The 22,920-nt window shown below is 39.2% G+C and overlaps 1 protein-coding gene across 1 annotated transcript in view; it reads left to right on the top strand.

The window, feature by feature from the left end:
* ca10a (carbonic anhydrase Xa) overlaps positions 1-22,920 on the top strand; it is a 240,460-nt gene that overhangs the window by 27,509 nt on the left and 190,031 nt on the right. The window contains exon 2 of the mRNA XM_055057653.1: positions 1,412-1,486. Coding sequence (XP_054913628.1) covers positions 1,412-1,486 — 75 coding nt within the window. The remainder of the gene's footprint in view (positions 1-1,411; positions 1,487-22,920) is intronic.

The raw sequence follows: 22,920 nt of genomic DNA, 5'->3' as shown, positions 1-22,920 counted from the left end.
GTTTTCATTTGTTTTTTTTACAGGAGAATGACCCAAAAATGAGGCTTAATTACCAGTTAACTATATAGTAAATGTGTGGTTTGGGCAGAAGAAAAAATAACACATTGGAGAGGAAGCACAATTCTGCAAAAGAAGGGTAAAGGTTCTCCTTCTGTGTGCTTTATCTTTCTAAAATGTTACAGGAAAAGACTGTTTAAACAAGCAAATGTTTATACGGTCATGTGGTATACATCATTTTAATAATGATTCTCCCCACCCCCTCACTAATTTATTTTACTCATATTAAAGATATTTTATTTTCTGAACATCTTCGCCAAAAGATACCACTAGAGTAAAGTGCAGTTCCTAAATAGAGATTGCGCTTAAGTGCTCATAAATCCTGACTTTTATTTTCCACAAACAAGCCACTGCAGTAAAGTGAGGTATATCCCAGAAGAGTGTATCCAACAAAAAACCTCCTAGCTAAATTTTATGAATGATGTTGTGTTTTGAAAAAAAGGAAATGTCTTTGTTGTGGCCCAGCAGTGCTGTCCTGGAAGCAACCAGTTCATTATTGGGTTGGGGAAATGTCTTTCCAGGCCTCAAAGGAGTTGTTCAGTTTGTTGTGGGAGGAACTGCAGATAATTCTGAGCAAAGACAAAAAAACTCAAACGTTTTGGAGCCTTAGACATTTAGTCAGTGAAGATTTAGTTTAAATGCGAGCTGCTGCTTCCCAGTTTTGTGGCTGCGCTGGTTGTTTAGAAAGCCTTTCTGGACTTGGTCCAGCCAGTTCACTCATTTGAAATTGAACCTGCCATCCAGCTCTGGTGCAGTGAGGCTGTTGTACAGGGATAGCAAAAAAAAGATGAGGGTTGTTTGGTCACCTCAACCTCCATTATAGCCAAGCAAGGAGGGCAACCTCTGGACTGTGATTAAACTTTGCTTTTTCCTGTATGGGAAATGAACTGGAAGAGGTGTAAAACGCAATATCCCAAAGTCTTAGTGGGTATTGCTCGGTCAAACCTCGCCTTTTTGTACTTGGACCTTAATGTCGTCACCTCAATTATACTGCACCACCCAGCTCTAATCCAAGACTTTCCTTTTTAGCTCACAACATTACAGAATGCATTTCCATAATGCTGTGAAAGACTCTGTACCAAGAGACAGTCTCTTAAGAGCGCTAAGCTGGTTTGATGTAAGAGCTTGTATTCTCCACAAAAGAACTCCGGCGAAGTCCTAAGCCATGTCTAAAGCTCTGTTTGCTGAGGTCTTCTGAGAGGGTCGGTGTGTCTGAAATTGTTTTATTTTTTTTGTTCTTCAGAACGAGATTCGGATATCTGTGAAACCTTTAGGACACGGTTTTTGCTTCGCACTCTGAGTTTTACACATAAAAGGTTGATGTCCTTGCTTCTGTCTTCTCTTTACCTCACAGCTCAACCAAACCTACCGAAAATTCATGAAGGATGGTGGGCGTACAAGGAAGTGGTGCAAGGGAGCTTTGTTCCAGGTAAGCCTCAAACAGCATGCTGCACTTTGATGTGTGGAGCCTTTCCCACTGAACACCGTTCCACGCCACCTGTCCTCCCCACCCCCCGTCTGCATACACTCCAAACACAGCGTGCTTGATCTTGAAGTTGCCGCTTATTACATATTTAAGATAGCATCGAGCCACCTTGCCGTTGGCAAGAGTTATATTTTCTTATTCTGACAAGACCTCTTTGTCCTTCCCACACAGTTGACGCTTTTTCATATGATTGACTGACAGCTTTCCCCCTTACCTCCAACCTTTTCCATCTTGTGTGTGCATGCATGTGTGCGTGTGTGTGTGTGTGTGTGTGTGCGTGGGTGTGTGTGTGTGTGTGTGGGGTGTGTGTGGGGTGTGTGTGTGTGTGTGTGTGTGTGTGTGTGTGTGTGTGTGTGAGGCTAATGTTTTCCTGAGATTGTTCTTTTTTTTCTGAACTGAGAGGCTCTTGATAAAGCCTGCAGTTTTATGCAAATTTGTGTGTACAAGACAATTTATCTTCTTGTGCAAATCGGAAATATTTAAGATTTTACTGTCAGGAAAATATAGTATTAGCATTTCTTTCAATTCAAGAGCTAGATATTGCACACAGTGAAGGGTGCCAGGGAATTGTTGTACATAAATACCATATTCTGTTACACAAATGGTCCCTTCTGTGTTTTCCTGCACAGCCACCAAACAGTGGGAAAACAATATGGTTGTCTGACAAATACCAAAAAGCCAGATTAAAAAAAAAAAAAAAAAAACATTTAATGAAATTTATTAATTCTATTTTAATGTAATATCTGTGGGAAATGTACTTCTCTGCACTGCTGCCTCTTTAACACCACCCAGTACTCTTGGTTTTATAACAAAAAACAAAGTTTGAAGTTGAGGCAAACTGTTTTAATTTATTTATTTTTACCTTAAATTTGAACCAGACTTATTTTTACTGTGAAAATGAAGGCTCGCTCTAACTACGTACGTAATACATTTGTGGATCTACCAGTGAAAGGACTTCTGTTTGATTCTATGTTGTGATGTCAATGTTAGAGCAGAAATTCTCTTGCTGGGTCAATTCAATATCAATGCTGTTATGTCTGTGGTTGACACAAAACGTTATAAGATTGAATGCCAGGTATGTAGACAAGGGCTGCAAAAAGATAATTGGCTGCAGCAACAGATTACTTGAAACAGGCTGCAATCTGCACAGGTTCACCACAACTGGAAATAAGCTGATTGGTAAATGTTTCCTGATATTCATCTCGATTCGAGTTGCAACCTTGAAAAGTTCATCAGCCTTTGACTTAAACATGAAAGCGTGTTGCTTTGTATAACTTCAAAACCTTCATTATGATTCTTCTTTTACCCGTTACAAGGTAGACTAGGTAGAGTGCTTGGAGATAAGATCACAAATGCATGGTCAGATATTTTCCTTCAGGATTTTCTGGGAGAGATTATTGTATGAAGTCAGTGTTGTGTCTTCTCAAAAGGAGACCTCAGCCCCAAACTATGCATTTCTCATGTGGCCATGTTGGTCTTCATAGCTTATTTCACATAATCAATCAAATCATTGTTTAAAGACTGCTGCTAAATAACAAAATACTTGATTTTAGTTTGCACACAGGACCAAATACAGTCTGTGGTTTTTAAGAGCATTTTCCCACTTCAGTGGTTAAGTCTGTAAGTGCTTCCACCTTAACTGATGACTAACCTTGTTGTTTTCGAGGCAGAGGTTATAGGATCAAGGCCCCCGGAAGCTGAAGCACAAATAAAGGTTAACATTTGTTGTAGGGTTGGGAGCACAAAGTGAGTAAAGACAGCTTTTACTGCTCTTTTTATACCACAACCATGTCTTTCAGCAGTTCTCCTTGACAAACTTACTGGCCTAACTACGGCACAACAGCTAACACTGTGAAAACATTATTTGAGATTCTCCAGCGGCCCCTGCAGAGAATTCCCAGCCCTAGTTACCTTGTTCTGCACCCAGCAGGATTTCGCGTTCGGGATATGAAAGAGAGAGAGAGAGAGGGGCCTTTTAGCTCCAAATGGAGTCTAATTTGCTGGCACAGAGAGGGATAATATTGATGGAAAATATTCCTATTGAACCTCGTCTGCTTGGACAGTGACTTGTGATAAAAGAATTCTCTGTGAAGTGGGATTTCATGTTGGATGTGCACACTGGGACATATCAAAGGAATGAAAATACTCTTTAAAGCTGCAATCTGAAAGAATTAGTTTTATAACTATTCCTCCTCCACTCATACCTGAAACGTCCCAGAGAGAGGGGGAGAGCATCATTGCATTCGTTTTTGGAAACGCTAGCACCATCTAGTTTTTTAATACTTTATGAAACACTTTGCAGGCGTAACAGCTGCAACGCCTCTCCTCCGTTTGACTGGCAGTTGAAAAACTCTATAGGAATAAAAACCGAAAATTATTTTTCTTCTGTCTCCAGAAGAAAGAGAGACTGTCATTGTACAGAGATGGGACCCTGTGCCATCTCTGATCCTTTCTTTATCCGTTAATGGCTCATATGGCTTCTGCGATGAGTCTCTCCAAGGAGACTGAGAGCTGCAGCTTTTCATATTGGAACATTTGCACCCTGGCATTAGCAAATCAGATGAAATCACGTTCTCTGACTTGTGTCATCAAAGATGACCTTTGCTTATCCTTTTTGAGCACTCTCAATTAGCTTTAAATTTGCTAAAGGTCACACGGCTCCAAGTGCTTCCTCCACTCTCTCACCTTTTGTCTTAATGTTTAACTTCTTAAACCAGGGTTAAAAAGCTTCCCAACCTCAGTGTTGTGCTTCAATCAAGCTCAGTGATTCAACCATTTATTCAGCTTCTGTGTCCCCAAGTAGCGCTTTTTTTTTAAGTTCATGAGATGAAGCATATGGAGTATTTGTGCTCTTTTTAATTTGTGCATTCATTAGTTTGTGCCTCATGTATTATTTTATAATTCAGCGTAGCTCTAATTAGCATATCTTTGCAAAAACACAAGAGTTTATCTCATTAAATTCTCCTCCAACTTAAAACTTTAAAACCTCCTGTGCCTTAAAAGTCTATTTGAGCTTATTAGAATGTCAAAGGCGCAAAAATAGCAGAAGTTAAGACCGGCTTTCAGTGCGATTAATCTCCTGTTTCATTATACTATCATTCTTTTTCAGTTTTTCTGAAAGCACTGTTGCCTTAACACTAGAAATAAAATGTGCACGTGGTTGCCTGAGTTGTCTGTACTGCCGTTTCATGCCTCTGTTCAAAATCACAAGAGACGAACGAAGTGTTGGTCAGCCTTCCTAATTCATTGGATTTCGGTTTTGCCTGTCACTTTCATGGTGTAAGGGAGATAAAATCCAGCACACAGACATGAAGACTGCCTGCACAAACGTGAAAGAACGAGTCGGTGTCCAAAACGTTTTGAAAGACGTTGCGGCACCGATAGCATTGCAGTCCGTTCAAGAAACTTCTTCTCAGTGGCACAACAAGTTAAGAACAACAGCATGTTTTCATCCCTGTGTGGAACAGCAAATGCTGAGGAACACAGTGATGGATACCCTGCACACAACCTTGATTTTGACCTGATGGAAGAATGTCGAATATTCTTATGGTAAGTGGGCTGCACTTTATAACACCTTATTAACTCCAGAGGACTCTAAAGCACTTCACAGGACAGTCATTCAGCCATTCATGCACACATTCACACGCTGATGGTGGTGAGCTACAATGTAGCCACGCACTCCCAAACATTGAAGTTTATTTCCCATGAAGTTGCATTTGTTGTTACTTCATCTGCCTTTTTGCTGGACTTAATCGGCTTCTTTGAATAGATTACGGTTGTTGGTGGTGTTAGTTTAACCTGAAGTTCCACTTTGCGATGGACTTTTACTTTTCTTCAAATTTGTGATGTTCCTCATGCAAATGAGATTTATTTTCAGTGCGCCTGTGGGTGCTTTTCGCCGAGCGAAGCCACTTTTCCTTCAAGACAATTTTGAAAGGCTACTGTAGGAGAATTGGCTGTTATTTTTTATTTTTTTGTGGCAATTGACTGTTTTCTACAACATTTCAGTGTAAACACACTGGTAAGTTCAGATGTTCATATCCCGTGAATAAAAAGGCCAATCAGAATGTTTTGTTTTTGCCCCTGAGCAACATAAGGTGAAATGCTACATATGAATGTTGAGGAGACACTTTGAAAACTGCCACAGAACATAAACACACAAGACGACTTCAAAAGGAAGCAAGTGTTGTTCATGTGTCAGACGTGATGCATTCAGACAGAGTACTGATGCTCTGATCCTCAGTACCCAATTGGCAACCAAGATGAAAAAAACACAACAATTACTAGTAAAAAATATCTATAGCTTTTTGAATTTTTAGAAAAATGTAATTTTATATCATTCTTCTGAGCATTCTCTTCGAAAATATGCGCACACTACAGCCATGTGCAGCGCTACCATCGTGTCAGTCACTTTCCAGATTATGATGGGAATTTGTTGCACTTTAAGTCTTAACGAAGCATGGAGGAGCGCTCTTGATCTTATAAGTGTGAGCAGCCGATCTAATTATCAGGGCTTATCGTTTATCTCTGCATCTGGTTTGTTTTTAAAGGCATCAGTGCATTTTTATCACGGCTCCTCATTTGAATTCCGTTTAATCTGCCGTTTTCCTTCCCGGGATTTCTTGTTTGATGTCCACTTTTGTACCAGCAAACGAGCTGCGGCGGTGTATCCTGCAGGCTTGTGAGCTGATTAAAAAACATTTTTCACATCCCACTGAGACAATAAACCAAGCACCATTACAAAATTCCAGCTGTAGAGTCAAAAATCTGGGTTGTAAAAAGAAAAGAGTGAAAAAAAAAATCCCCTCAAGTGTTTGTCTTGTATTCTTTTTACTTATCTGGCTAAACTCTTATTATCAATCAATGGAAGATGCTAATTGGCCAGTACTTTGTATATGTCCAGGAGATAACAAGATAGTCTTCAGGTGGCAATCAGTGATCGAAGACCAATTAAGGAAGCAGAGAAAACACCAGCAGGGCGAAACTCCATTTGTCGCTGGCAAATCTGTGCGATGAAAAAGGATATCCATTAGCTGCTGTCTATTGCCGGTTTGTTTTGAAGCCGGCCTCTGCTGCGCAAGTAAAATTCCCAACTTTGAAATTTGCAGAAGCCACTATGCTGCAGACAGGTCTGATGAGAAAAGGCCTCTCACTGGTGAGGTGAGTGCCTTTAGAGTGCACAGGGCTGCTTTCTGACAGCTGGTATTGCACACTTGAGACTTTTTTAAGAGCAGTCGACATCTAGCAAAACAGATATGGCCCCAGTGGAAATCCTGCCACCTATCATAGTAAAATACTAGTTTTGCCACTGAAACACTCCCGTGATATGTTTTTTTCAATTTGGGACACAGATGTACCTTCCCCAACTGTTAGTGTTGAGGTATCAGCAAATGGGAGGGATGAAACACTGAATCCGTTCAGCTTTACTTTAAGTGTAAATTGTCAAAGTCCTTGGAGGCTCACGGGTTCTTTGAGAGTTGTCCAAAAAAAAAGTAAAAGAATTAAATCTACAAATTCATGTCCTCTAATAGCTTTTTCCAGTTTGCCAGAAGCAATAATCATAGTAATTCTTATTTTTCGTCTACAGGACAAGAACCATTACTCTTCCAAATCATACAGAATAATCAGACTAAGGCGAACTTTCATTTCCTGTTGCTCCCCATTAGAGTAATCAAAGAATTGGACATTTTAGTATAATTGCTTGTATGAAAAAAAATAAATATTTACAAATTGGTAGCATCAACGTTTGGAAATGAGTAATGATGTTGTGCAAAATGTGCTTTCATAACTGGCAATAAATCATCAGGGCACGACTTTCCCAAAATAGAAAATTACATCTAAAAGTAGCCAAATGCAAAATGAGCATATTCAAAACTCAACTCTCATGAAGACATGTGTTTACAGTATAAGTATTTTAGGGGTCACTGTTAATAGATACCAGATAGCTTAATACTGAATTGAATTATCTATGGCCGCTATTCTTGTTGGCAACAGGGAAGTTGGAGCACATAAATATTCTGAAAGACTTAATCAGCTTCCATTCATTCAGAACAAGCAAACTCCAGGCAGAAAGACCCCCGGATCATTTTGGTGCAGGACAACAGTGTCAAGCTATGATGTTAAACTGTATTTAGGTGATGCACAGGAAAAATCTAAATAATTCAAAATGGTCGGAGAAGGCTTATACACCTGAGGGGTCAACAAAATATTTAGAAATTTTTTATTTTTATGTTGTACACTTTAGAAGTCACTGTCCACTGCTACTAAAGACTCAAAATGTAGTTTTTAAGCAAAATCCAGTATGGTTTCGAACTTATAAGAAGAAGTAATAGATAGAAATACGAAATAGAGAGAACCATATCCAGAAACATGACATACAGAAAAATGGTTGAGCAGTTTGCACTTTGCAGTAGGGCAATATCTCTACCGGAATGGCAGCTCTGTTTCAGAAGTCCTGCATGTGACAGTCTTTGGAGCGTGATGGACACCCCTCTCGTCTCGCAACGCAACGGTCTTGTGTGAGCAACAGTCGCTGTAGCGGTTTGTCCTCTTCTGTATAAGTGTGTGTCTGACACGCCGCTCGTTCACATTCCGAGAGGTTTTGAGGCGAAAAGCCTGCTTGCTGTCAGAAATGCCCCAAAGAACTCCCACACGGAAAATAATACAGTTTCAGCAGAGCGGAGAGAAACATGGTGTGCCGATGCCCAAGCATCACATTAACATTTTTTGCAAAGCTTCTGTCAATTACCACTGCCATATTTGGGGTAGGGGGAGAAATCCGATCCGTACACACACTTGGGGCCTGTAGCCACACAAAGGTTCTTACTCAGACGCACACCAACATGCTCTCAGCGACAGCTGTTAGAATTAAGTGGCGGTGTGATGGATAGGGTTCAGACAGGAAGGCTCTCATAACCTCCCCTTTATTTACCCTCCAATGACTTAGAGCAGGGAGCGAGAGAGAGATGGAGGAAGGAGAGATTGTAGGGCAAACAAAAGTTAAAGGAAGTAGAAGGACGAGAACATATCAAAAGAAAATTTAAAGTGTGCCAGTGCAACCTCTCAGTAAATGATCAGTGTAATGAGTTCTAACGAGATATCACACAAATACTAACGTTTTCCAAGACATAGGGGAGCAGCAGTGATTGATTTATATGAAAACAAGAATATTCTAAACAATGTAATGAATGAAAAGTTATAGTTCATAAAGACTCTGGTTGCTATGATGATTCCCACCACTTTCAGAAAAAAAAATGCATAGACCAACACAGACCCACACTAAAAATGCACTGTCAGGAGCAGCATGCTTGGACATTGAATGTATCTTATGATGAATACATGACAGGATAGAAGCAGTTCTAACTTCCTCGTTTGAAGGAAAGACGCAGAGGAATTATGGCACCAGATGATGGGGTGGGTGTTCACTCTGTGCACTCCAGAGGACGTGTGATGGAGAATCCTAAAGCAAAGGGACATGCGGTGTACGACACTTGACAAAAGAAATGTGTGCAAAATGGCAACAAAAGTAGCAGTGAAAGCAGTAAGCAAAAGGCTTCTGAAGGGTTACCACGACTAAAACCCAAACTACATATCCAGAAGCTCCTAGCTGAACATCGCAAAGTGGGACACTTACAATTATGATGATGTGCAAACTAAAGTTAAGCAATATATTCAATGTTGCTTCTACTGCAAATCACAGTGCAAAAATGCTTTTAATATTTTGCATGGAATGTACAATTTGCTACCATCAAATTGGGTTTTAATTCATTTTTTATATCTATCGTTTCAACACATTGTGTGAGGTCTCATCTAACATTTTTACAGAAAATTCACACTAAAGTGGGCGCAGGATGCTTTAAAATAGAAGACAGGCAACTGAGAGCAAAAGGAGGAAAACAAGCAGAAAAAAAAGAGAAGGGGCCAAAGGTGTTCAGAGACAATGGGTATAGATAATTGGAGACATGAGAAGATGACCAATAGATGCAGAATACAAGCAAAGTTTTCTAGGTCAAACAAGGAGACGGTTTGAAAGACGCAGATAGAAGTAGAGAATTGAAGAAATGTCATCAGAGAAAAAGAGTGCAAAGGGAGGTTGGGGAGGACAGATGAAAGAACAGAGATGAGAGAACAGGTAGACGGACTGCGAGGGTTTGAAGAGAGAGGAGAGGGGAGGGCAGTTGTGAGGGAGAGAAGTCAAGTCCGAGTTGGTCCAAGCGCCGAGATGAAAGCAGAGGCAGCCGAGTGGAGGTTAAGAGAAAGAGAGCACTAGGGATGAATAGAGCCGAAATTTGGAAGGAGGGAATGAGGGCAGGGGGATCTTAAAGGCGCAGGCAAAATGGAAGAAAAGAAGCGAAATTGAAAAAACATTCCTCTCAGCTGGCCGTAACCCTGTGATGATGGGTGCAGTCGCTCTCCTCACCTCCTTCAAATCCTTCAATTGCACGGGTCGGTGTGAATCTGTCAATCACAGCTGCTGTGCCTTCTTCTTCCCATAATGACAGAAAACTCTCTTTTCACCGTTTCATTTTCATCTCCTCTGATCACTTAAGATGTGTTCGCTCTGTGGGTTATTTTGGCCCCTCCACTTTATCCCTATTGAAACACATCCTTTTTTTCTCTCTCTTTTTTTATATCTTCCATTTGGCTTAGAATTCAGATATCATCAATAAAAGGTTTCTCAAGTACAGCACACTCTCACTCCTTGCTCCTCTAATACTGATGGGCACAAAAGAGCCCTGCGCATCGACTTTTAATGCACACTGAACTGCAGCACTAAGGAGGCGAGTTGTGGTTTCCTTCTTTGTCATACTGTGGTACAACTGTCACATTGCATTCCTACTAAGAAAACCTGTTGGTTTTTCTTAGTAAGGCATATAACTTTACACATATGAGAGATTTTAATCCACATTTTTCATTTAAACACTTACTGTGCTGTTTTTTTGCTGTGGTGTAACCAAGCATTCAGAATCGACTCGTGTCATTGGGAAGTTCTGCATCGCGTCGGGGTTGATGACTAAGCCAATGCCCCGAATTAACTCCCAAGTTAATTCGAATTAACTTGGGAGTTAATTCGGGACTTAACTCGGGAGAGGAGGAGAATGAAAGGATACATAATGGATTGCTTATAAACACATAGAGGAACTCAACATTACATAGGAAGTGCATAGACAGATGTACTATCGGTGGATGTCTTTGTAATGTCCTAATAGAGGCAAGACCTGTCAGTGGCTGATGCTGTCATCAGGATCCACTGAATCAAAGTTTCATGGTTTCCTCACAGAATAACACCACAAACAGTACAACTCAGTGTTCTGCAATGCTCCCTCCTTTGTGCCGCACCTAAATGTCATCAGTCCATGACATCCGTTATGGCACTTTACTAAAGCAGCTTTCCCCTCTTTTGTTGTTGACAGCCTGCATGTATTCATTAAGACATTGCATATGGCCCAATACAGACGTCAGCACCTCCGCTAAGATCACAGGCACAGATGCCGAGATGAGGTCGCTGTATTGCATGAGGCAGAATGCTGTGGTCAATCTTGGGTGAGCAGAAGCTTAAAAACATTTGTGGGTGGTCAGAAGTCAGCTTTGTTTTTTGGACTTCTATTTATTTATTACAACCATAATTCTAAGCATTTGGAAAACGTGTACTACAAGCATGCCAAACGACAGCTGCAATATTCCTCAAAATGTTACTACATAACTTTAACTTATCCACAAATGTGCTATCTGTGGTTGCGTAATGGTTACAGCAGAGCTGCTGCAAGATGTTGCCTAAATTGGATATGCCAGTATATGATAGTGTTGTGTTGTATGATGCAAAAAGCTCTTGAACAAACATTGGCATGTGGTGTCTTTGGGGGAAAAAAAGCTGCCTACTTCAGGAACCAGCTTGGTACTTCAAGTCCTCTGGAGCAGCAGCTTTAAATTTGCTTTGGCTTCAGTATGTAATTTTTGTGACCCTTGAAGCTGAGAACCACTCCTCTGACAATTTAATGATAAAACTAAGACTTGACTCAAACAATACACTGTCCTCAGAAACAATTTAGAAAATCAGTGCACACAACTCCACAACCCAAGAAAAATGGGGGGAAAAAAACAACAAAAAAAAACCTCAATTCCAAAGTCAGGGCTCTCTTTCAAATGCTTGGGACTTACTGTTCTCTGCTCTTCTTAAGTCTGTAGCTTATTGTAAGCTTTCTGCAAGTTCTCCTGGTTCTTAACAACTGACATAAAGGAAACTCTCTTAGGCTGTAAGGATAACTGCTGCAATGCTGCAATGTCTCTTAGTTAATTGTATACAAGCCATTTAAGTCATGCTGGGTGTCTTACTGCAATTAAGTTGCACTGCAGTACAGGAAGAAGAAAACTTGCCATACAAAATATGTGGCAGATTTATTAAAAAGGGAGTTAAAAGAAAAACAGATTTTATGAATGTAGATGTGTTATTTGCTATAAAGATATTTCCAATGGCTCCACACTTCAACACAGATGTCCATGATGTTTGTTTCTTGTAAGCTAAGGGAGGGAAATGGTGTCTGCTCCCAAAAGAGGGGGTGACTTATACAAGATAAGCATGTTTTTCTTTCACACTTTACAAACAATAAGCCCGAGGGATTTGAATGAAGAACTGAAAAGCCTATATTTTTCCTGAATTCCATGTTTTATTCAATAATCTCTCTTTTTTAATCTCTTTAATGGTTTTATGGTTTTGAAGATGTTCTTTGAATTTTGCTGATTGTACTTGTAGTGTTGCTATTTTTAGCTGATAGTCTGATCTGCTTCTGATTTTTTTTGTCTTGTTATATAGGTTCAGTTCTTTTATCTGTAATGGTGCTGACAGCAACATTTAGCTGAAACGTGTTCACTTGAAAAATTGGGATAAACAGTGTGGCATATCAATTTAAGATGCCTGAAGACAAACCAATGACAAATTCTAGACACCGCAGTCATTTTCAGGTGACGCTAAGTGTGTAATTAACCAAGTGCGCTGTTTTTACTTGCTCCAATGCCGTATTTGTGAACATTAAGTCACATGATGAGAAGTAGATCCCTCAGGTGGTTGATTTATTAAAGACTAATGCAGCTCAAATAACAACTCTCTGGCATTTTCTTGAACTTTTTATGTCAAGAGTTTTGTTTTTTTTAATAAAGGTTATAAAATCAAACATTGAAGAACATATCCAAATGCCAGACCCAATGCTCATCTCATCTCAACAGTTTCTTCCAGTTGATTCAAGAGTGGAAGGCAATTGACTTGTAAGTTCAGGGTCTGATGGTTACATCAACAAATGGCAGCTGATCAATATGGCTGACAATTAACCAAACATTTACACAGGCAGTCAAACATTTGGATATTTAACTAGGTATGCTTGACCCAACAAGATGAGTTTGCACTGTTAGTGGAAACTGGACTACATACAGAAAACCAGCTCCTCCAAACTCCACAGAGAAAGATGCATTAGCAGTTTCCTCCCACCCTCATGCAAAACCGACCAATGACTTGAAAAAAAATCTTTACATCAAGGGAGTATTATAAAGTCATTAGAAACTATAAATAAGCACTCTTGCTGAGATTAAAATGTATTGCGTGCGTTGGGGAAGGGGAGAGGGGTTTGTGTTTCCTTTTGCGGGTGAATTTTTCTGAGATTCTTGTGAGATATTTCCATTGATTTGTAGATACTTGGATTCTTAAGGAACTGTGAATGGAAGAAGAATCTCCTCTCATTTAATTGAAAAGATCAAAACTCGACTTGTTTTGGTTACTTGAAAAGCAATGCATCTTCTGCTGACTGCAAGTCTAAGCCGGTTACGCTATCATCAGACAATTCACCCTATTTGTCTGTTCTAATTATTCATTCTTCACCCAGAGATGCTGTGCTTGTTATTTATCTTCAGTGTGAATTCCATCTGCCAAACCATCACAGTCTCTCAGCTGTTAGCATTTGACCCAAATGTGTATCAGCATTCAGCCCCAAGCACGCTTGCAAGGCTCCCCACACTCTGAAAAAAATAAATAAAAAAATTTCTCCAAAAGCCAAAGTATGAATATCCTCGCCAAAGAGTACTGCCTTTAATGATAGTGATACGTTAGACTGAAGGGATTACAAACTGATACCGGTCAAATAATGCACGTTCATCTGAGCCTGGTGCAATACAAAGATTACAGGGGAAAAAAACACAAGATTACATCTGGTTACCCTTCACGACCCGCTCTGCTTATGTACTGCTCTGTCAGCGGCTCTGCAATGTTTTGTTTTTTTTCCCCCCTTTTTCAAGTGGCATTCGGGAGAGTCAAAGTACACTGCGCTCACAGCATCTGTTCAACCACCCTTTTGTGAGTTAACAGTTACAAAGCTTCTGCTTAAGTTAAGCCCTTATAACGTTTGATCAAACTGTACAGTTTAGGCAGATTAACTGCAGGCGCAATATGTTTTGTTCTTCATAAGGCCGTTTATGAAGCTTTAGCTTTGTCTAAAACTACTCTGGTGAATGAAACAGTCACCACAGCGGTAGCTATCACTGATAAAACTTGTTTTTGTCCTCAAGGATCTGCAGGGTTGTGTCAGCAGAATGCAGAAGCTGAATACTATATCAGAGACTTGTGTTGCATTGACTAGTGTGCTCCGTGAGATACTGAGATTAAGCAGCATCCCCAGGCTTGCCACTTCCTTCATCCTGCTTATGAAGGCAGAACCGCAGAGTGCATTCTAAGTGCCAAGCAAGAGGAAGACAAAGGACATTTGAAGTCATTCCAGCTTGTGCTAAGACCTTGTGAAGGCTTCCGACACAGAGAAATCAGTGGTAGTTGGATGCCCAACCAACCATATCGCTAAGCACTTCAGGTGTCTGTTTAGTGAACAACAAAAGCATGCAGAACTTGATCTTGATTAAAAGCAACATTTTATTCAGTTATGTTTCATCAGTTTTGCACAAACGTGACAGTTTTCAGTGATAAATTAAGCAAGGCTTGATTGGATCATCATAATAAATATCTGTTTTTTTTTTTTTGGTTTGTCTTTTAGAGGAAAAGTTATTCACACACTGGCATTATAAACAAAATTTTACAGCAGTGTTATAATAAATACTTAATTGAAATGCTTGTAATTTACTTTTTCTGGATGATTGGACTGAACTGACAATATATTCCTTGTATGCAAATGTAGGATTTTCTTTTTGTCTTGTGAAGTGTCTTGAGATTTGATTTGTTGGGAACTGACGCTGCATAAATATACTGATTTGAATTAAACATGCATAATCAACTCGTTTTTGAAAGAAGAAATTAACACTTTTTTTTTTCTTTTGACATCCTAATGACTGATGATCACCAGCAACTCTTTGAAACATTTTGGTCTTATTGTTTAAACATATGAAGACATCCACATGATCAGGATCTGCCTGAAACTATGTTGCTACACATGCTTTATGACTAGCCTTCATTCACACAAAATGTATTGTCAAGTTAGATCTATGACGTGCTAATATTGTTCAGCACCTTTTCTTCTGATAGATTAATCCTACATAGAACTTTATGGAGTTTTTGATATTTCGGTTTCTTTTTTTTCTTATCTGTGAACTATAGACCCTGGCTGGTCCATAGTTTGGAATAGGAGTGTCGGTTCTAGTCGAGCCAAGAAACAAAATATTGCAAAAGTTATTGTCTTGAAATATAAGCATTGATTACATACGCCATATTTATGTGCCTCATTAACTCTACTGCTGCTGACCAGTAAAGGATGGAAAAAATATGAAAATATAATTTTTATATTGAGCTGTCGTTTCAATGCTTCTAAGTTACTGAGTAATGTCAGCTGTGCATTTGACTGTTTTTAAATTGCAATTATGTGACGTAGATAGGAAATGCAGTCAGGTAGTGTTTTATTATTATTAGTATTAGTATCATTATTATTTAACCCCAATATAAGTACAAAATGGTCTAAATACTTGATGGGCCCTCACAAGAGGTCAGCTAAGTATAACTCAACTCGATTTGGTCAGACCATTTACACACAATAGAGGAAACATCAATCCTGCCTCAGGGCCAGACAAGCTGGCTAAGCCTGACCCCTTCCTGCTGACACACACATGGTTGGTCCAGCTGAGTTGAAATTGTGGTTTCAAAGTCCATAGCACTTAGTCACCATAGCACCTCTTGCTCAATTAGGAAACAGCCCAACTAAAAAAGATTCATTATAATCAACTCAAGAATACATTTTGAAAGCCCTATGATGCTATTATGTGCACACTTCACAATATGAATACTGTAAGGATATTTCAGAATTGTAATACTGAAATCCACTTAACTGCAAAGGAAAAAAAAATGAGGTGACTGTGTAGATTTTTTTTTCAAGCATTAGAACAAAATTTTTGCTCATCATTTCCAAAATTTAAAGTAATGCCTGATGTGATCTGAGCAGTACTGGCAATCATTTTCAGATGCTAATGCGTGATCTATGACCAAAGCTAAAGTATCAGCTTAGAGTTTAGTTCTTTCAAGTCAAATATGCAGAGACCTCTAGGAAGTGCTGCCAGTAAATATTTGAGTGTCTTTAGTGATGTGTTTTTCTGGGCTGCTGGTTTGTAGAGTGCTTTTAGGTTCAAGATTTGGATAATTTTGTCAGTTTTATTCACACAGTTTTTTGTTTAGCTATAACAGCACAAGAAAAAAGTTGCATGTGGTGCACAATAAGCAGAATTGTTGGAAGATTAACGGTATATACTCATGCTGAAGCAAAATTTCTGCTGGTAGATTTATTTCTTTTCGGTCCAGCTATCCAATGGTTGCTTGGCTGGAGCAGCAGCTTCCACTGCGTTTGTTGTTTCATTCATGAACTGCATTACTTGCAACATGGCTGAAGTGCAGTGCAATTTTAAAGAGAAAAATCATGTCTCTTGGGAGTAGCAGTTTCTCCTTCTATAAATCATGACTTCATGTTAAATGCAGTTCTACAAAAAAAACTGTTCATTTCTGAACGAGATTAAAATATATTTAAGTGAAATATACATCCTAGTGCAAAAAAAATCAAATGATACTATATTTGTAAGCACAGCTTAAATAAGTACTTTGAAATTAATTTATTTTGGTTGGTCTGGTATAAAGACTCTCCAATTTTGACTCAGGCTATTTTTAGGTCAAACAATTTTGGAAATGCAAAAATGCAAGACCATTTAAAGCACATAGACAAGATGACGTCTTTTATCAATGAGATGGTTCCGTGAACAGCCACTGCTTCAAGTTGCCTAAACCTTCCACAAGTTAATCAATCAAACCAGCTAAATAATCATTGGATTGGTAAGTGAAAGTAGCATCATTGATTCAAAGTTCTGTGTTCGAGAATGAGCTTTAGTAAAACACCCAAAGACTCACATTGCAACTTCATCCTGCTCCATCCATTAGATAATCATACGTAGTACACCTCAAACGACACACTGTTGTCAGAAAAGGTCCAATTGCTAGATGAAGTCCACTTAAATCCCATTTGGCAACTCAAGAGCATTCATAATGTAAAAGCAGAGACAGTTAGAAACAAGAAGCGGCTTGTGTCGGTGAAGAGTCACAGAATGGCCTCCATGCACTACCCCTTACCTCCAGACATGGTAGAAGCCAGTGCTAAAAGATTGTCTTTAGGCTGCTGGAAGGTAAAATTGCATTTCTTCTGCTAAGTTTCCAAATGTTTCTGGATTTTGTAAAATGAGTTCTTAATTCTGAGGTGTGCTGTGGTGGTGCAGGGGGTGAGCACACCCCACGTTTGGACGTCGCGGGTTCGACTCCCGGGTCCGGCGACCTTTGCCGCATGTCTTCCCCCCTCCTTGCCCTCTTTCCTGTCAGTCTACTGTCGAAAAATGCGAGCCACTAGCGCCGCTAAAAACTCTTCGGAGAAAAAAAAAGTAAAAAAAAAAAGTTCTTAATTCATATCTGAGTTTATAGATCAGTATGTGATGTCCATTGTCATTCAGTCAGGTTACACAGCTCATGTCATTATGGTGTAGGTCTGCCTTACAGAACCTGACAGTCCTGAATGCCAAGGAGGAAGGAAACTGGACTTTTGTAATTTCAAGATGTCTTGCTTCTCATCAGATAGATTTCTTCAGTACGCTTCAATTCAAATGTCTTTCTTAAGAAGCTTTCTTGAAGCATCAAAAGAAGTTAAAGTGCCTTTTACCTAAGCATTTCGAAAAGCCTGTCTTTTTAATTTTTTCAATTGCAAAGAACAATAGCCTTCTTTGCAATTGTGTTGCACAAACTCTTGGAGCCCACAGTGAAACTTTGCTTTTAAATTTTGCTTTACCAGGTGGAAACCAGCTGATCTTTCACTTTTGTTTACCTCTGCTGACAGAAATAGCTTTAATTGGCCTGCTGTTTTAGCTAAGAGATTTTTGATTGATCTTACAACTTGTGAATAAAGTTGCATTTCTTTTGATGTGCATCTGTAAATATTAGTTGTTGTTTTTTTTTGTTTTATTGTAATAAGTATATGAAATGCCTGACTGACTCAGCTTTGTTCTAAATAATTCCAAAAAAAATGTAATAGAAAACATTGTTCCTGTTAATCAAAGTATTTTTCTACAAGGAGATGTTCCATATCTATTTCTTTATATTTTAAAACAATTAAGCTATAAAATCTCACCAAAGGACCCTTATTTGTAGGTAGAACCCTAATTCTCACCGCAGTCTGTTCCATATTTTTTTGTGTGTGTCTTGCGTCTCTTTGAAAAATAACTTGAACAATTTTTGGATCCAGCTCAAAATGTGGCTTGAGATGATTTAGATCCTGAAGGCTAAAGAATTCAAGGTCTACCTACAATTAGAAAAAAAAAAACACACACAAACACACACATATTCAGAAAAGGAAACAAAAGGGTTGAAAAAAATAGTTACGTCCAAGTTTCTGAAATCTTAGAATTAAAATATTTCCATTCATGTCCCATGAAATTGTTTAATTTACCCACCCAACTTTTAATCCTGAATGCTTCTCCATCTCATAAAATACAATTACTGTTCAGTGATGGGGAGGATCTGCTTTGCACACTGAAAATTCCTCCATATTTTTTGTTGCTCTAGGAAAAAAAAAAGTAGCATATGAAATATAATTGGAAAATTTGTAGTAGCAGCTGAAAGTCCCAAATAATCTTTGGTGGAAACATTAACTGCTGAAGCTGTTAAACTTATTAAAAATGAACCATTCCTTATCAAATTTCAACCATACTTCATTTGCAGACATGGCCCTGGGACTTCTGGTAATTATATTTCATATCTGCTCTGATAATTTTAAGGCTGAATTATGATCACAACTTTGTCTCCTTTTAAAACGGCCCTGTTTGGATGACCTTAGATTGTGTCAGCAGTTAAAAGGCCTCATAAAACGGTTGGTTGCTCTTTGCTTCTGCTGAACTCATATAACCATTCTTCCACATCCTTGAACATTCCAAGATCTAATTTTCCAACTTTTCCAAGTTCAATTTTCCCCACTAACCCATTTCCACCCGGGTGTGTCGCTCTTCGCGTGACATTGAAATCGGATCACCCCGCCGTAAATACACGAGCTGCCGAGGGTTGAGCTCGAAATGGAGTCTCCATTAAGTTGGGTAATACAGCGCAACGCTGTTTGAACAAAGCTCCTCTGTGGGATTCTGCCGCAGTTCAACCCCGGCGCCTCCAGGATACCTTACCAGTCTGAACTGTAATGAGGAAGGAGAGCCCCCGAGGCTGGTGACCCCCCGCTGATTACCAAATCTGCTTCACAGATCGGAGCAAGGACACAACCATGGATTATCAAGATGGATTTCACAGCAGGGACGGAGTGAAATGGGTAGATAATGACATAACTATTCATTTGCACAAATCTTTAGCTTTCCTTTCATCACTCGTCCCCAGCAGTATTTTTTTAAATACATTTTGCAAAATGTGGAATGAGACCGCGTTCAATCTTCCAGGGATTGCTGTGAGATAATGATGAAAGTGAGGAGTAAAGTGCTTGTCACAGTGAGGCAGGAGGGGAAGGGTGCATATAAATGTAATACAGTAGCCTTTTATTCTCCCTGCTTTTATACCTTCCTAAAGACTCAGCTGAGATACCATATGTGAGCTTGGATGAGGTGTCTGGAGTTTCTGAAGGGTCCAGACTTTCCTTAAAAATACCAGCTTCAACGACACCCAGTACCTTCTGCATCCAAAATCATTTTTGCTCATCAGGTTTTTAAATGGGCAGTACTTTTGATTAGGTGTAGCTCAGCTTCGCTACACCTCAACTTCGCACTGGGATGTAGCTTGTGTAATGAGTTCAGCAGATGTGCAGTTCCACCAGGTGTTTGCAAATTGCTGCTGGCTAGTTTGTAGGAGCCAAGTGGGGGGCTTACAGGGGAAAAGTTATCTGTAAGGCAGAAGCTTGGAAACCGCAGCTCCGAGAAGGAGCTTCGTCATGGGAAGCGGTGTTTTGCACAGCTGGATGGTTGCCTTGGGTGATTAAAGGATTTTTCAAACATGCAAGAATTGTTTCTGATGAGGGAATAACATTATAATTTAAAGCCCAAACTTTACATACCACTGCCCCTTTAAAAGTCCCACCTTCCTAATGGTTTCAGTAAAAGATAATGACATTCTGAGACTAAATTTAACTTCAGAGTTTTTATTCTTTCACACACTTGTCCTTGCCTTATGACTCCTAAACCACAGTATGCAAGCTTTATGTTCTGCTATGACCTTCTTAAAGACAAAGTGACACAGTTGATGTTACAACTGCAAGCTGGCAGCTGGAGAGCTCCACATCAGTCAGTCATCATGCAGCTTTTAAAGTAATTATCTCATTTACTGCCTCAATAAAACTCATCATTCCTTTACAATAGTGTCATTTTGCAGCATGTTGAATGCCGATTAAATACAGCAGGACAAATTGACTTTGAAATAGAAAAGTTTCTCAAAGAGGAACGTAACGCTTGGGTTTGTGTATGTTTCTCTAAGAGGAGGATTCATTCTTGAATGCAATGCAGCTGTGGTTTTTTTTTTTACTTCTGAAAGCAGACGAAGCTCCTCAGCCGTCAGTAATGGATACCACCCAGAACCAAAGATGGCATTTCGTCGTTTGATGGGAAGAATGCAACAAAACTACAAAAGCACAAATTATACCAAGTACTTTTTTGTCTGCATTCCAGTACAGTAATCTTAGTTTTAAAAAGTGAACTTTTCAGCACGAAACATAAGCTTGTTTTAAGTCAGTAATCCCTTAACATCCACTGGCAGATCTTTAAACTTATAGAAAAAAATGTCTTGGGGTAAGTGAACAAATCTGCCAATGGAACTAGTAATTTCCATCAATATTGCGGAATTGTTGAATTAATTTTTGTCTTAAGGGAAATAAGATATTTGCACTTGAAACGAGACAAAAATGCTTTTGACTGTGCAGTGTGAAATGTTTTATAGGCTACATTATATCAGTATTTATTATTCTCTTTTGACTCCATGATCTCCACCGATCCAGCCCCACCCAGCCCCCAATGCTGCCCTCTAATAAGCACATGCATCATTTCCTGACTCCTAAACCTTTTCACTGTGCCCACAGGAGGCAGCTGCAGGGTGCTGCTCCTCAGCTAAAGGTTAACCAGGCTAATACCAGTTTCATTACCTCTGCTGCTTCATTGGATTTCATGTTACTCACCTCTGAGCATTGAGGGGGCCATCATGTCTTCCCGTCAGGCGGCAGAACTGACGCAGGATTTACGCTTGAACCCGCCTGATGTAAATTCAGCTGGCATTTTTATGAGCAGTGGAGACTAAGCTGTCCTGCTGCTGGAAGACTCCAGACAAATGGATCTGTTTGACCGGCATCTGAAAACAAATCACGGCCGGGCAGGTGCTCCAGTGTGATTTGTTTTTAACGTACGTGTTTGTGTGTCCAGGTTACAGAAAGCGGCATTTAATCTGTTTGGGTCGAGCTGATGCGAGGACTTGACGGAGAGTACATTCTCGCCTACACAGTCTGCACTCTTGGCTCTCCAAGCAGAAACAGTTTGGACAAGCTTTGAGAAAACACTGCCCAGACATCTTTGACTCCTTGCAAATATTTTCATGTACAATCAATAGAACTCAAAACAGTCTGGCCAGTCTTTCTGATGTAGTCCACACAGAACTCTCTGAAATGTTCCTATTTTCAGCTGAAAACTTCATCGCTGCATACACTCGCCTAGAACAAAAGCAAAATTGCCTTCTCTTCTTGACATTCAATTCCATTCAGAAATACTTTAGTAATTCCAAAGGAAAATGAAATGATGTTTTTAACTGATGTCATACAATCATCTTAAGAGTTGCTATAGATGCTCATGGCTGTAGGCAGGAAATAAGTCCTGTAGCAGTCTGTGCTACAGCAAGTCACAAGAAACCTCTGATTCTGTTGTGCAATAGTCTGAGGGTGGGTAGGATTGTCCACAATTTTTCTTGATTTTTATGAATAACCTTCTTTTCCACAGTAATCATCAGGGGTGATTACATTTTTGTGTCTGAAAATGTTTATACGGCCTGAAACGTTTATACGCCACTTTCCACACAAAGGTTTTGATAAAATACAAAATATTTGTATTTTATCAAGGTTTAGGGAACTTGAAGCAGTGGCTGATGTTCTTTATGCAACATCTAGTCACAAATGCTGAAACAATTGAGCTTCAACAAGTGTCTGCGTTACAGGATGCATACAGTATGTGTGCTCATCAATCACTTATGCATGCCTATTTATTACAATAGATTTTTTTTTAAAAAATCGAATTTCCTTCATATAAAATCAAATCAAAAATCTAATTTTTGTGCCTCAGTCCGAAAATCTCCAGCTTTACTTTACAGATACTCCTCTGCAATATTTTACAAAGTCTTCTGCCACTTTGTTCTTTTCCTCCATTATAACTGTGATTATAAATTACCTATTTGAACACAGAATGATGATTTTAAGAATCATTGAAAAACACAAGGTAAAGTCTTTGCAGAGATCAGAAAAAAAACAAAACAAAGTTTAGTTACTGTAAGCTTAAAAACAACATAATTTTTCTCTCAGAAACTGAACTTTTTTTTAATTTTTCTTTGATTTACTTATATAGATTGTGTTATCTAGCTGCATTAGAGCAGAGTGGGTTTCATAAATGTGCCGAATTCATAAAATTGCAAATGCTTTAAAAGTGAATATATTACAATCAGCAAATTTAATTTGGAGTGTGGCATCAATAGTTTCTGGTTGAAAACTCATCCGAGGGAACGGTTCATCATAACCTGTTGAAAATATGATTCTGCAATCTCTCTGCTGGAACATAATTGAGAGAAGTATTTAGCTTCAATAAAACACTTGATTACAGTTATTTAACTGTGTGAAGTGTGTTGTTATAATTCAGCCAACTGTGGG

The sequence above is a fragment of the Poeciliopsis prolifica genome, unplaced genomic scaffold, assembly GCF_027474105.1.
Source record: "Poeciliopsis prolifica strain line A6 unplaced genomic scaffold, Auburn_PproV2 SCAFFOLD048, whole genome shotgun sequence".
In the NCBI taxonomy this organism is placed as follows: domain Eukaryota; kingdom Metazoa; phylum Chordata; class Actinopteri; order Cyprinodontiformes; family Poeciliidae; genus Poeciliopsis; species Poeciliopsis prolifica.
Note: the sequence above shows the minus strand (reverse complement) of the source record. Positions and strands in the feature narration are given on the sequence as shown.